The 16,304-nt window shown below is 44.5% G+C and overlaps 1 protein-coding gene across 1 annotated transcript in view; it reads left to right on the top strand.

Annotated features, from left to right (window-relative positions):
• The window catches only part of COL6A3 (collagen type VI alpha 3 chain), a 722,910-nt gene that overhangs the window by 409,716 nt on the left and 296,890 nt on the right, over positions 1 to 16,304 (top strand). The window contains 1 exon segment of the mRNA XM_030209050.1: positions 6,226 to 6,288. Within this exon segment, the coding sequence (XP_030064910.1) occupies positions 6,226 to 6,288 (63 nt within the window).

Genomic DNA, 16,304 nt, shown 5'->3' with positions numbered 1-16,304 from the left:
AGCCATACCAGTCACTAATGCAGGAGCCACTCAAGGGGACCAGTGGACTGCAGCAAGGTAGGCCACAAGAGGCAGCCTACAGAACCACCCAGCTCCAGCAACACAGCAAATATTATAAGTTCCTCGCTGTCCAGCCCAGAAAATTTCAAAGAGCAGGGTTGCGCTTTGGCCCAGGTACCTCCAAAGACTGCACAAAATCCTTCAAGGCTTGCACAGTCACAAACCTTCATCTTGCCATTGTGGAACACCTTGACCCAAGCTGGGTATTGGATGAAGAAATGGGTCCCATGATTCACTGTGAGCAGTATGACGCCACCGTTCAACGTCATGCTGAAACCTGCGCAGAGAAATCTTCAAAAAGCAGAACCTTGTGCCCTCTGAGCTCCACTTGATGCACCATCTGATAAGCCTGTAGGATGGTCATTTTACACCATACTTGAGAAAGTGCGCTATAACTATCCATGGATGGTTCCCAGCCTATGTGCGCTGTCCCAACCGGTATACACGCTTGACTACAAAATGTGTGGTTCTGTTAGCCAGGCCCAGTTTTTCCGGGTGTTCATGTGCACAAACCTGCAGCAGATCCTTCTCTGGATTCTCCTCAATAGGTCTACCAGGTGCAAGTTGTTCCGGCAGCTATGATTCTCTTGCTCTTCAAGACGCTCCTCCAGTGTTAACTGGTGCTGCTTCATTGTTGCCAGCTGGCCCCGCAGGTCAGATACCTCCATCTCCTGCATGGTGATTCTTTGCTCCACTTACATAAGCCTTCTATCTTGAGTCACCAGTGTCTCCTTCATCTCATGGAGGGTGGACTTCAGCTGTGACATCTTGTCCTCCAGGAGGGCTTTCACACACTGTGTGAGGTGCCAGGCCATTGCCTCTGACATAATAAGGACAGGATGCTCATGCTTCGCCACCATGTTGGTCTCTGAGACACACGGCTTTTCCTTGGCTTATTCGACATCACGGGCACCACAAGCAACAAGAAAGCGCCCACAGCTGCTAGGAAGGAATATTATGGGCGTCTACACAGTTGTCACGCGCTAATGCTTAGTGCATGTTAAAAACGCAAACACGCCTCTAGCGCGGTGTAGTAAACAGGGCCCGTGGTCTCAAAGCAAAAAGCTGTTATTGCCAAATTGAAACTTGGTTGTAGTTTGTTTTTAGTATTTGCATAGTAAACTTTTTTCCATTTAGTTCCTCCTAGATAGATCTTCCTCTGCTTTGTTTGCCTTCACCTGGTTATCTATAACCAAATATTCAGCCGTACTTATCTTCCTAACAATTTGGCTGAATATCTTGCAAAATCTACCTGATACAAAATTAACTGATCAGATGTATGAAGTTAGCTAGTTAAGGGGGAATTTATCAATGTGGGCTACTGTTAAGTCGGATTATTTTAGCACAGAGTCCCATTTTATGCAATGAGATCCTGTGCTAAAATAACACAACTTGTAGTAAAATAACCTGACTTAACATCAGCTCACAGTGATAACTTGCCCTTTTAGGGGTTCTTTTACTAAGCTGCGCTAAAAGTGACCAGCAGTAGTTTTAGTGCGTGGGTTTCTCATGTGCTGCAGCCACATTTTAGCGTAACTCTAAAATGGCCGAATTTCTATTTCTGCCATTAATGGCTAGGTACTAATTTCCAAATTAGCGAGCGGCCATTTCTGCCTGAGCTCTTACTGCCACCTATTTAGCAGGTAGTAAGGGCTCATACTACCCCACACTAGAAAATAAAATGTATTTTATTGCGCAGGAAATGACGTGTGGCAACAGCAGAACTACTGCAGGGCACTTGGGCATGCCCGGTGGTAGTGTTGTTTTGCTGCATGCTACCCATGCGGTAGCCCTAGCATGTCTTCTCAAAAAAAGATAATGATTCCCCTGTTTCCCTCCTGACTAGATAGATAGATAGATAGATAGATAGATAGATAGATAGATAGATAGATAATCTAAGTTGCTCTGATCTTCCTTTTATCCTCACAATGCCAAGGAAGGAAGCAGGGGGCATGCACGATTCTTGCTCATGTAGGGGATTGGATGAAATTAATTGGGTGGCATATTATGTTTGCTTCTTTGGGGATTAGAAGGGGAAGCTGAGCAACCTGGCTTTTCTTCTATTTCAGAGAGGGTTTTTTTATATGGAAGTTAGTTGGCTGAATGACAAATTTAAGCCTGCCATTATAGTGCTTAGATTTACCAAGCATAATTTGGTGACTAGTGCTCTAATTCAGAACTACCAGCCTACCTTCAAATCCATGAGCTAAACCTGTGCCTAGATCTGCCCAGAATTTGGAAGGCTATATTTATCTTCCTAGTGAAACTTAGGAGCATTTTTACTAAGCTGTATTAAGCAGCTAGTGGCTACTGCATGTTAAAACCAGCAGCGAAATGACAAAACCCACACTAGCTGCCTAAAGCTGCTTTTAACTCCTAACCCTTACTCACTTATGCAGTCCCATGTTGTCTTATTCCCACCTTAGTAATTCCCTTATCCCTTATTTTTTCTATTTGACCTAATTCGATTGTAAGCTCTGTCGAATAGGAACGGTCTCTTCTTGTCCAGTGTACAGCGCTACGTACATCTAGCAGCGCTATAGAAATGATAAGTAGTAGTAGTAACACAAGTAGGGGATGGGGTGAAAGCTAGGTGCAACATGAGCAGCTCGGGGGAGTGGCCAGCTGTGACAGCCGTCATGTCGTCATGATTGCCGAAAGCACTACTGCACATCAAAGGCGTAGCCACGGGTGGGCATTGGCAGCGGTGCACCCTTGCCAATGCCAGAATGAGGGAGCAAGCTAGGCTCTCACTGCTGTTTTTTTATGTCCCTTGTCGCCTGTTTAAAGGTTTGTGGGCAGTATGTAAGAATTGCTGCTGCTGCTGCTCCTACCAGCTGACCCGGAAGCCTTCTTTCTGCCACATGTCCCAACTATGATGCAATTTCCTGGGAGGAATATGGCAGTGGGAAGGCTTCCACATCAACCGGCAGCAGTGGCAGTGATTCTTACATGCTGCCTGCGACCCTTTGAAAAATGCTGCACAGGGGTGGGGGGGGGGAGAATAGGAGAGAGGTAAAATTATTTGGCATGAGGGTGGAGGGGAGGGAGAGAAGGAGAGATGCTGCACAGTGCTAGTAAAAGGGAAAATTGTTGGACATGAGGGGGAGAAAGAGAGATACTGCACAGGAGGGGTGAAGGACCTGGGAGGGAGGGAGAGGTGCTGCACAGGGGAGAGAAGGATGAGGGAGAAATGTTGGACATGGTGGTGGTGAGGAAGAAGAGATGCTGCAGGGGAGAGGGAGAGAGAGATGTTAGACTTGGGATGCAATAGAGAAAGAGGGGGAGAGAGAGAGAGATGGTGGACAATGGGAGAGAGGGAAGAAGAAAAAGAGAGGGAATGATGTTGAACATGAGGGTGGAGGAGAGGGAAGGAGAGATGCTGCACAGGATGATAAGTAGGAGGGGGAAGGAGGAGGGAGATGTTAGATCCAGGGGCAGGAAGGAGATGTTGGATCCAGGGGCAGAAGTGAGTGAGGGAGAGATGCTGGACTATGGGTGGAAGGGAAGAGAGAGGAAGAAATGCTGGCCCCGGGGGGAGGGGCAAGAGGAAAAAGAGGGAGCAGATGCTGGGCTAGAAGGGTGGAGGAAAAGAGACGCTGGGAACGGTAGAACCATGTGGGAGAGGCCAAGGGGGATGGCAAGAAAATGGAGGATAATTATTACAGGGGGTAGAAATACAATAATGCAGAGTAGATTGAAGATTAAAGGGAATGGAAGACTGGGGAAGGAATGAAATGGGGAATAGTAATAGGAGAGCTAGTGGGTGAAATAAGGTGATGGAAATCTGATAGGTATCTGAAAAGTAGAAAGAAGTAAAGGGGTTAGAAAGAGGGTGAAATTTGAGTGGACAGAGAGCAGAAGAGAAAAAGAGAGGAAAGAGCTAAAATGTAAAGATTAATATGTCAGAGGCAAGTGTAGTGAGGAAATGGAACGAGAGAGGAAAACAGCTGCTTGAAGGAGAATTAGCAGAAAGACAGGAAAGTGGAAGAGAGAAACTAGAGCCAACATGATGGAAAAATAAAATCACCAGACAACAAAAGGTAGAAAAGGCATTTCATTTTGAATTTATTAACTGAAATATGTTAGCTTGAGAAATGTGCCTAGCGGATGTCACTGTATTATGCTCAGTAGAAAAGGAAATACATTTCTGTTTTTATTTCTCCATAGTTGCAGTATATTCTGAGGTTCCAAGTTCAATTTTTGTCTACATAATTCTTTTCTAATTTGTGATCCCTTGTTCTGTATTTGGTGAGGGTCTGTCGGTATGATTGTAATGGCAGGTGGAGAGAATGGAGGGGACAGGGAGGAGAGGGAATTGGTGGGGGGGGGGGGGGGGGTCCTTCTTTATTTCTGCCCTGGGCCCTAGCATGTATAACACCAGTCCTGACCCTTGCTGTAGCTGATGGGGATCCCATCAGCTAAGGACCTCCTCTGAAGGCAGCCAAAACTCCCTACTATAAGCTTGGCAGACGGTGACAACATCCTTGAGCCATGGATAGCCAAGCATGCATGAGGTGCCGGTATCGGTGGCTCAAGGAGTTGCTGCTGCTGCCTGCAAAGCTTGGTAAAAGGGAATTCTGACCATCTTCGGAGGAAGTTTTCAGCTGACAGAGCTTGGGAATCCTCATGAGCTTAAGTATATTTTGAGTTTGGAGGTGAGAGGGGAGGGGTGGAGAGTGGTGGGGAAAGAAGGGGCAGGGCAGAGAGAAAATGTTGTGCCCACCCACTTTGGGCTCAGGCCCACACAAAATTAGCTGTCTGGCTATGTCGCTGCTGCACATACCGCCACCTCAAAAAGAGAGGCTAAGTGTAGCCATGCTACCAACAATCTGGTAGCACTTCTGCCTCAGCAAAGACAGCGAGGTCAATACAGTGGTCAGTTCTCCCATCTGCCTCCTGTAATCCAACACCCCCATAGAGGCCTCAATCCAATCTGATCCCCACCCAATAGCCCCCTCTTTTCCAGCCCCCCCCCCATAGCTCCTCTCACCCTAACCCAGAAATCTGAGGAAGCCCTGTCAATTCTGGAAACTCCTCCTCTAACAACTCCTTGACCCCCCCCCCCTCCCAAGAACACTCTGGAGTTACTGGAGTGCCATCTCTGATGGTCTAGTGGGACAAAGCAGTAGTGGTCCTCCTCTGCTCCCACCTCATCTGGCTCGGGGTACAAAATGACCACCCTAGTGGTAGTCTTAGTTTGGTCTTATATGGAAGTCTGACCCCTAGTAGTTGTACTAGGGGTCTGTGGGCACCATTTTGCACATGGAACCAGCTGGGTGGGAGAGGAGGGGACCACTCCCACCTTATCCCACTAGGGTTTGGGGGGGGGGGGGTCACAGTGGTGGGGGAGGGTTAAGGTACTGTTACAAGAGGGGTTTTCAGAAGAGGTGGAGTTTCCTCCAGTTGCTGTGTTAGAGCTACCGGGAAATGGATTGGGTCTTCTATTGGGAGGATTGGAATGGACATAGTCCTCTCTTGGAGGGGGAGGTTCTATCGAGGGGGATCAGATGGGAGGATCTCTATGAAGAGAGATTGGATCAGAGGGGGATTAGATCGGGGGGGGGGGGGAGGTGTTGGGTGGTATGCGCCAGGAATGATTTAATTATGTATTTGCCATTTGGAGTGGGCCCATACTACATGCAGAGCTATTTTTGTCGCATGGTAATTGTCTACCCTGTGTGGAACATACAGGGCAGATGCATGACACACACCCTTCATTTACCATGCACTAGTTTTTGCAACTAACTGTTATTGAGATGGACATCGGGGAAGCCACTTCTTGCCCCAGGATTGTAGCATGAAATGTTGCAACTAATTGGGATTCTGAAGGTATTTGTAATCTGGATTGGCCACTGTTGGAAGCAGGATTCTGGGTTATATGAACCATTGGTCTGACCCAGTATGGCTATTCTTATGTTCTAATGTATGATAAGTGCAAAAAGTGCACTTTAGTAAAAGGACCCCTTAGGTGGCTAAATGTAGATGCTCAGTGTGTTAAATTTTTGAAAGATTTGATCTAGCCAGTTAGGTTCTTACTTTACAAGCGAGATTTCTTTAAAAATTGACTCCTAAACATCTAAGGATGATCCTCAAAAAGATCTCATATCTGCTAGGGTTGCATTAGACAGAAAAACTCTTATTTTGAATGCAATTTTTTTTTAGGGTAATCCAGGTGGCCCAGGACAAGCAGGAATATCAGGAGAGCAAGGAATGAGGGGCCCACAGGTTAGTAAAAATGTTTGTATTCCAGAAAGTGCCATGTATTGTACTCTAGTATTTTATGAAATCACACAGGCAGCTGTCTCTTATAAAATAATTTGAAAATCTAAACACAGCCTCACACTTAACTGTGTATCTCTAATGTAGAACACTCACTCTGCTAAGAAACCTCTAACTACTGTTTTCAATTAAAGATGGAGAAAAAAGTCGCCACCCAGCCAGCCCAACTCAGCAGGCTATAAGGCATAGGCTCGGCGTGCCATCATATGGCTTAAAAAAAAATCTATCAAATTCTACTCATTTTATTGTCAAATAGAAAGTTTCTATCTCAATATTTAATCTTTTCATATGCAGTCGTTTGTGTCCTCCCTCCTATAGATCAATGATAGTTTATATAGAGGGGCATAATCGAACACGAACGCCCATCTCCATGGGCGTCTATGTCTGAGAACGAGTACGTGAAGGGGTGGGCCAGACCGTAATTTCAGAAAAAATGGGCGTCCATCTTTTTTTTCGATAATATGGTTTGTGCCCGGCAAATGCATCGGATTTGTGCGGATTTGAGCTGGGTGGTTTCATTTTTCAGCGATAATGGAAACCGAAGGCGCCCAGCTCAAAAGCGAACAAATCCAAGGCATTGGGTTGTGGGAGGGGCCAGGATTCGTAGTGCACTGGTCCTCCTCACATGCCAGGACACCAACCGGGCACTTGTAACAATTAAAAAAAACAAATTAAATACCTCCCAAGTCCATAGCTCCCATCCCTTGGGTGCTGAGCCCCTCAAATTCCCCCCAAAACCCACTGCCCACAACTCTACACCATTACCATAGCACTTATGGCTGAAGGGGGGCACCTACATGTGGGTACTTTGGGTTTGGGGGGGCGGTTTGGAGGGCTCCCATTTACCACCACAAGTGTAACAGGTGGGGAGAATGGGCCTGGGTCCACCTAGGTGAAGTCCACTCAGGTGCGTAGCTATGGGTGGGCCTGGCTGGGCCCAGGCCCACCCAATTTCAGCCCAGGCCCGCCCAGCGCCAGCCCCAGCACCCATTGCCGGCCACTGCTGCTTTTCCTGTTGAGCAGCAGGGCCGGCGCTACAAAAAGAAGAAGCGCTAACGGCGCTAAGGACGAGAAATGTTAAAAAAAAAAAAGCGCGGCACCGGCAGGCACTGTCTCGGCAGCCTTGAGGCATTGGCTGCTGGCTCGCAGGCTCCTCCCGCAGACGGGAGGAGTCTGCGAGCCAGCAGCCAATGCCTCAAGGCTGCCGAGACAGTGCCTGCCGGTGCCGCGCTTTTTTTTTTTTAACATTTCTCGTCCTTAGCGCCGTTAGCGCTTCTTCTTTTTGTAGCGCCGGCCCTGCTGCTCAACAGGAAAAGCAGCAGTGGCCGGCAATGGGAGCTGGCGCTGGCATGCAGGGCGGGCCTCGTCGAAGAAAAGAGGGAAAACATGGAAGGATGGGGAGAAAAAGAGGGGAAACAGATGGAAGGATGGGGAGAAAGAGGGAAAACATGGAAGGATGGGGAGAAAGAGGGAAAACAGATGGAAGGATGGGGAGAAAGAGGGAAAACAGATGGAAGGATGGCAGAGAATGAGGGAAAACCGATGGAAGGATGGGGAGAATGAGGGAAAACAGATGGAAGGATGGCAGAGAATGAGGGAAAACTGATGGAAGGATGGCAGAGAATGAGGGAAAACATGGAAGGATGGGGAGAAAGAGGGAAAACAGATGGAAGGATGGCAGAGAATGAGGGAAAACATGGAAGGATGGGGAGAAAAGAGGGAAAACAGATGGAAGGATGGCAGAGAATGAGGGAAAACATGGAAGGATGGGGAGAAAGAGGGAAAACATGGAAGGATGGGGAGAAAAGATAGAAAACAGATGGAAGGATGGGGTGAGAAAGAGGGAAAACGGATGGATGGGGAGAGAGACTCTGGATGGAAGGATGGGGAGAGAAAGGGGAGAGACTGGAAGGATGCAGAGAGAAAGGTGAGAGACTGGAAGGATGTGGAGAGAGAAGGGACACTGAACAGAAAAGGGTAGAGTGATACAGAGACACTGGTTAGAAAGAGGGAGAGAGACATTAGATGGAAGGATCAGGAGAGAGGATAGATGGATGGAAGGATGGGGAGAGAAAGAGGGAAGACGCTGGATGGAAGGGTAGGGAGAAAGAGGTGACACTGGATGGAAGGATGCAGAAAGAAAGAGGGGAGACTGGAAGGATGGGGACAGAAAGAAGAGAGCTGCTGGATGGAAAAGGAGAGTAGTGAAAGACTGGAGAATAAGAGGAAGGGGCATGGGGAGAACAAGGGTGAGAAAAAGATGAAAAGCCATAAGTAGATGAAGGAAATTAAAGAATGGATAGTAAGAATGAATTAAATCAGGACAGAGAGAGAGAGGCAGAAAAATATTGAAGAAAGCAAAGAAAAAGGAGAGAAAAATGAGAAATGGCCAGGAAACCGTGGCAGAAGAGTTAAGCGAAAACGAAGGAAAGCAGAATCTAGAGACTGGGAGCGACACAATGAGAAAAAGTAAATGGCCATACAAGAAAGGTAAAGAAAATAATTTTATTTTTAATTTATGATAAAGTAATATGGTACCTGTGTTAATGAAGTTTCAGAGACCAATACTTCCTTCCTTAGGTCAGGCGAGGATACCGTAACAGCATTATACTGACCTGAGGCAGGAGGTTTTGGCCTCTGAAAGCTCATTGAAAAGGGTGTTAGGCTATTAAATAAATTTTCTGAAATCTGATGCACTGAAAAGCAGCACTTTACCCTGTGTGACAAATGCATCTGATTAGCGTGACTAAATTTTGCTGGGGGAGGGGGGTAGAGAGAAAATTTTGTGCCCACCCACTTTGGGTTCAGGCCCATCCAAAATTGGCAGTCTGGCTACACCACTGAGTCCACTGCATCCACTAACAACTGCTCCAGGGACCTGCATACTGCTGTGATGGAGCTGGGTATGACATTTGAGGCTGGCATAGAGGCTGGCAAAAAATGTTGTTAAAGTTTGGGTTTTTTTATGCTGGGAGGGGGTTAGTGACCACTGGGGGAGTCAGGGGTGATCATCCCCCATTCCCTCCGGTGGTCATTTAGGGCACTTTTTTTGGGACTTGTTTGTGAAAAAAAAAGGGTCCAATAAAAATGATCCAAATTCGCGCTAAAAACACCTTTCTTTTTTCGATTATCGGCCGAAGGCATTACTGAGACCTGGTGGAAGAAGGATAACCAGTGGGACACTGTCATACCGGGGTACAAAGTACATCGTAGTGATAGGGTGGACCGGACTGGTGGAGGGGTAGCATTGTATATTAAGGAGTGCCTTTACTCAGATAGATTACAAATTCAGCAGGACACAAATCACACCTTTGAATCATTGTGGGTTGAAATTCCATGTATAAAAGGGAAAAGGACGGTGACAGGAGTGTACTACCGTCCGCCTCGCCAGGATGAGCAGGTAGACACAGAAATGATAAAAAAAAATCAGAGATGCAAACAAAATGGGCAATTTGATAATAATGGGTGACTTCAATTATCACTCAATTCAAAAACCGGAATAGGTAGAATATATAATCAATAAATACCTCTGTCTACCAAAATTACAAATAGTTGACAAGTCAAACAGATCAGAATTTGGCAATACAACAAAAGTGGAGAAAAAAAGACATCAGGTATAACAGACCATCTCGTTGTTAAAGGACAAGCCTTTTGTATAATGAGAGGACCGTATCAATCATGTGTCTTAAAAAAAACTCCACACTATATGTCATAAATTAATTTGCCAATTGTTTAGCTGAATACTTTGGCAACATTTGTAAAGGAGATACTCTCAGCCAATTCTAAATTCAACAAAACTTTTTCAAAAAGAAAAAAAGAAAAAAACTTGGAAAGAGTACTTATCTGAACCGGATACTTTTGTTGTATTGCCAAATTCTGATCTGTTTGACTTGTCAACTATTTGTAATTTTGGTAGACAGAGGTATTTATTGACTTCAATTATCCAAATATAGACTGGGTACATGTAACATCGGGACACGCTAGAGAGGTACAATTCCTTGAAATCAAGGAGAGCTTTATGAAGCAGTTGGTGCAGGAGCCGGCGAGAGAAGGAAAAATTCTAGACTTGGTCCTTAGTGGAGCGCATGATCTGGTGAGGGACGTTATGGTATTGGGGCCGCTTGATAACAGTGATCATTATATGATCAGTTTTGATATCAACCTTGAAGTAACTATACACAGGAAGTCAAATATGTTAGCGTTTAACTTTAAAAAAGGAGACTATGATAAAATGAGAAGAACGGTTAAAAAAAAAAACTTAGGGGGGCAACTGAGAGGGTAAAAACTGTACAACAGACATGGACACTGTTCAAAAATACCATCCTGGAGGCCCAGGCCAAACATATTCCGCGAATTAGAAAAGAAAGATGGAAGTCCAAAAGACAGCCGGTGTGGTTGAAAAGTGAGGTGAAGGAAGCTATTAGGGCTAAAAGAAATGCCTTCAGAAAATGGAAGAAGGAACCATCTGAAAATAACAACAAGTAGCATAAGGAGTGTCAAAGCAAATGCAAGGCGCAGATAACGAAGGCCAAGAGGGATTACAAAAAAAAGATAGCATTAGAGGCAAAAAAACATAGCAAAACTTTTTTTCGGTATATTAAAAGCAGGAAGCCGGCAAAAGGATCGGTTGGGCCACTGGATGATAGAGGGATAAAAGGGGTGATCAAGGAACATAAAGACTTAGCGGAGAGATTGAATGAATTCTTTCCTTCGGTCTTCACCGAGGAAGATTTGGGTGGGATACCGGTGTCGGAAATGGTATTTCAAGCGGATGAGTCGGAGAAACTTACTGACTTCACGGTAAACCTGGAGGACGTAATGGGGCAGTTCGGCAAACTGAAGAGTAGCAAATCTCCTGGACCGGATGGTATTCATCCTAGAGTACTGATAGAACTGAAAAATGAGCTTGCAGAGCTACTGTTAGTGATATGCAATTTATCCTTAAAATCGAGCGTGGTACTGGAAGATTGGAGGGTGGCCAATGTAACGCCAATTTTTAAAAAAGGTTCCAGGGTAGATCCGGAAAATTATAGACCGATGAGTCTGACGTCGGTGCCGGGGAAAATGGTAGAGACTATTATCAAAAACAAAATTACAGAGCACATCCAAGGACATGGATTACTGAGACCAAGTCAGCACGGCTTTTGTGTGGGGAAATCTTGCCTGACCAATTTACTTCAATTCTTTGAAGGAGTAAACAAACATGTGGACAAAGGGGAGCCGGTTGATATCGTGTATCTGGATTTTCAAAAGGCGTTTGACAAGGTACCTCATGAAAGGGTACAGAGGAAATTGGAGGGTAATGGGATAGGAGGAAATGTCCTATTGTGGATTAAAAACTGGTTGAAGGATAGGAAACAGAAAGTGGGGTTAAATGGGCAGTATTCACAATGGAGAAGGGTAGTTAGTGGGGTTCCTCAGGGGTCTGTGCTAGGACCGCTGCTTTTAAATATATTTATAAATGATTTAGAGATGGGAGTAACTAGTGAGGTAATTAAATTTGCTGATGACACAAAGTTATTCAAAGTCATTAACTCGCAACGGGATTCTGAAAATTACAAAAGAACCTGTTTATTTAGGAGATGTTTTATCCACCCCTCTCTAGACTTCCGCGGAACCCCTTTCCACGGTGAGGTGAACAGGGGACCAAAGGAGTGCCTTCGGACACGGAGGTATAGAGGGGGTGACAGAAGGCGCAGTTCAAATCTAATTCCCATGACCTCGACTTTCTGTCTTCTACGATCTATGTGAATCTTTGGCCATTTATTTTCCCACATAATGTCTACATGAGTGAAAGATAACTCACTTATGTGTGTAGTATTTATGTGATACAGTTTAAAGAGACAAATAGATAATGAAGAGATTGAAACTGAGACTGGAGAAGTTTAGTGATAAAGATAGTCTTTTATTCTCACCAAATGAAACTGCCAGCTGTTGCACACATCAGTCAGATTCTGGGTTCAACGGACCGTAGCTCCGCCGTCTGACAAGCGTAGGGGAAGGACTCCGATTTTAGCTCAGATTCACAGTCCTTATATAGTATTTGCAGTCCATACAACTCAATGGAGAAAGACTTTTTTTTTATTTTTTTTTTTCATCTATGAATCATACTTAACCACAGGTCAGGTGCCCACCTGCCCCTCCTTTCTGATATTACTTAATAACGTCAATTTCCGGACTTGTAAACATCTTTCCTAATATAGGGAGAAAAATTTCTGGATCGCATTTAACCCGCGATCAACAGAATTACACAAAACAAATCCTATATAGATGCAATTGGAGTTCCAAGAGGGGTCTCTGATGAGTTCAAAGCCAGAAACCAGATTGCTGCAGGATTCGAATCTGCCTTCTTTTGGTGGTCGACTATCAACAAGAACGTAGATTGGATTAACTACATATATTACAATCAGCAGAGATTTGTGAATTATACCAGAGATGCGGTTCAAGGTATTGCAGCGCAGTTAGATGCCACTAGCAGAATGATGCTTGAAAATCGATTAGTACTTGACCAATTGCTAGCGGCAGACGGCGGCATATGTCGCAAAATAGGTACACAGCGTTGCACCTTTATCCCCAACAACACTGCCCCAGATGGGTCAATTACCAGAGCTTTGAAAGGCCTTACCTCACTGTCAAAGGAATTGGCTGAGAACTCAGGTGTTGATACATCCTGGACTGGTTGGATGGACAAAGCATTTGGTAAATGGAAGACATTTATCATCTCTGCAGCCACCACCATAATCATAGTGGTTGCAACTTTTGTATTAGTAGGATGCTGCATAATCCCGTGTGCTAGAGGCTTAGTAGAACGCTTAATTGAAACTGCCATAACCAAGAAAGCAGCCACAGGACAATATGTCCTGTATGAAAATCTCCTTCCCAATACCACAGGAGACAACACATTGGACTATCTCCCTATGAGATGGACCAAGCGCTATGCAAATGTTGGAGACACTGTAGAGATGTCTGCAACTGTATAATCGATTAAGAGCACATAGGGATGCAATATAATGATGTAAGGCTTTATAAAATGATGTGATCAATAATCAATATGACTATGTAATCAATGCAAACGTATACTTAGCATATAATCAGTATATAACCAAAGAATTTATGATTGTTAGTAATATATATACATACATATGTAAAAGCAAGATTTAACCTGCATATTAATAGGTTGAAAGATATTATCTTTGTAATCATAGTATGTTACTTAATCACAGATATGGGTAAGCCCCAAAAAGGGTTAGAATGACAGAAACGGTGTCTATGTTGTGACCTGAATTCCAAAATCTTGGCCATACCAGCTTTTAATCAGACTCTCTAATCCGATAGTTTTACAGGATACCTTCTGGAATGGATGGTACCATAGTAAGATAACCCTGGTGTCACCCTATGAGATAGGGTGAAGAGGGGAATGTTAATATGTGTCCCAGCTTGAGACCCATCCACTGGAATAGTGGTGGGCCGAGTTACATAGCTTAAACTGCTGAAAAGCACTGACTAGGCCTAAAAATCTGATGATGGCCTTGTTGCTGAGCACCTGCAGAAGCAGGGCTGCTTGATAAGCCTTATTAGAATTTAGTGTGACATTCAAAAGCAGTGCAAAAGCCAAGATCAAGGAATTGATGGCTAAAATCCTAAAACGTTTGGTTCAGAACATGTAGTCTGTTGCAGTTAAAATGGCTCCCAGAGTCACAAGATACAAAAAAACTGATCTCTCTATATTAGGAAAGATGTTTACAAGTCCGGAAATTGACGTTATTAAGTAATATCAGAAAGGAGGGGCAGGTGGGCACCTGACCTGCGGTTAAGTATGATTCATAGATGAAAAAAAAAAAGTCTTTCTCCATTGAGTTGTATGGACTGCAAATACTATATAAGGACTGTGAGCTAAAATCGGAGTCCTTCCCCTACGCTTGTCAGACGGCGGAGCTACGGTCCGTTGAACCCAGAATCTGACTGATGTGTGCAACAGCTGGCAGTTTCATTTGGTGAGAATAAAAGACTATCTTTATCACTAAACTTCTCCAGTCTCAGTTTCAATCTCTTCATTATCTATTTGTCTCTTTAAACTGTATCACATAAATACTACACACATAAGTGAGTTATCTTTCACTCATGTAGACATTATGTGGGAAAATAAATGGCCAAAGATTCACATAGATCGTAGAAGACAGAAAGTCGAGGTCATGGGAATTAGATTTGAACTGCGCCTTCTGTCACGCCCTCTACACCTCCGTGTCCGAAGGCACTCCTTTGGTCCCCTGTTCACCTCACCGTGGAAAGGGGTTCCGCGGAAGTCTAGAGAGGAGTGGATAAAACATCTCCTAAATAAACAAACCTTACGAGACTGGGAGACTGGGCGGCTAAATGGCAGATGACGTTTAATGTGAGCAAGTGCAAGGTGATGCATGTGGGAAAAAAGAACCCGAATTATAGCTACGTCATGCAAGGTTCCACTTTAGGAGTTACGGACCAAGAAAGGGATCTGGATGTCGTCATCGATAATACATTGAAACCTTCTGCTCAGTGTGCTGCTGCGGCTAGGAAAGCGAATAGAATGTTGGGTATTATTAGGAAAGGTATGGAAAACAGGTGTGAGGATGTTATAATGCCGATGTATCGCTCCATGGTGCGACCGCACCTTGAGTATTGTGTTCAATTCTGGTCGCCGCATCTCAAGAAAGATATAGTAGAATTGGAAAAGGTGCAGCGAAGGGCGACTAAAATGATAGCGGGGGTGGGACGACTTCCCTATGAAGAAAGACTAAGGAGGCTAGGGCTTTTCAGCTTGGAGAAGAGACGGCTGAGGGGAGACATGATAGTGGTATATAAAATAATGAGTGGAGTGGAACAGGTGGATTTGAAGCGTCTGTTCATGCTTTCCAAAAATACTAGGACTAGGGGGCATGCGATGAAACTACAGTGTAGTAAATTTAAAACAAATCAAAGAAAAGTTTTCTTCACCTAACACGTAATTAAACTCTGGAATTCATTGCCGGAGAACGTGGTGAAGGCTGTTAGCTTAGCAGAGTTTAAAAAGGGGTTAGACGGTTTCCTAAAGAACAAGTCCATAAACCACTACTAGATGGACTTGGGGAAAAATCCACAATTCCAGGAATAACATGTATAGAATGTTTGTACGTTTGGGAAGCTTGCCAAGTGCCCTTGGCCTGGATTGGCCGCTGTCGTGGACAGGATGCTGGGCTCGATGGACCCTTGGTCTTTTCCCAGTGTGGCATTACTTATGTACTTATGCCTTTGCGAGATGGGCACCTATCTCCCGATTTGGGTTGAAATCTGGGCACCCATCACTTTCGAAAATATGGCTGATAGTGTACAATCCAAACTTTCAATGCAGGGAACGCCCCAGAAATCACTTAGCTCAATCCTTATGTTTCAGTGATCCGGACCCAACGATATCACCCGCTTCTTAACCCAACAGGGAGTCCCCGTTTCGCTGTTGCTGCATCAGGGGTTTTACTCTGTTGTCCACAATATCTCTCCAAATTTCATAACATCGAATCTATATGCTGCTGCATCCTAAGAAATGACTGTTCGCAGATAGAATTTGATGGAGTTTTTTTAAAGCTATATGATGGCACGCCGAGCCTATGCCTTATAGCCTGCTGAGCTGGGCTGGCTGGGTGGTGACTCTTTTTTCTCCATCTTTAATTGAAAACAGTAGTTAGAGGTTTCTTAGCAGAGTGAGTGTTCTACATTAGAGATGCACAGTTAAGTGTGAGGCTGTGTTTAGATTTTCAAATTGAATATTGTAGCTTGAGTGTCTTATAAAATAATGCCAAAATAAGCACCTTCCTGCACACATAAGCTAAGCACACTGTTATAAAATTAACCCCATAGCGGTGGCAATAATCATTTCTCTACAGATGCATTCAGCACTGCTTACTATAGATGTAGTGGCACTAAATAAAGTATTAATTTAAATTAAATATGGT

The sequence above is a fragment of the Microcaecilia unicolor genome, chromosome 7 (genome assembly GCF_901765095.1).
Source record: "Microcaecilia unicolor chromosome 7, aMicUni1.1, whole genome shotgun sequence".
NCBI lineage: Eukaryota > Metazoa > Chordata > Amphibia > Gymnophiona > Siphonopidae > Microcaecilia > Microcaecilia unicolor.
The sequence above is the reverse complement of the archived record's forward strand: the minus strand, read 5'-3'. Positions and strand labels throughout refer to the sequence as shown.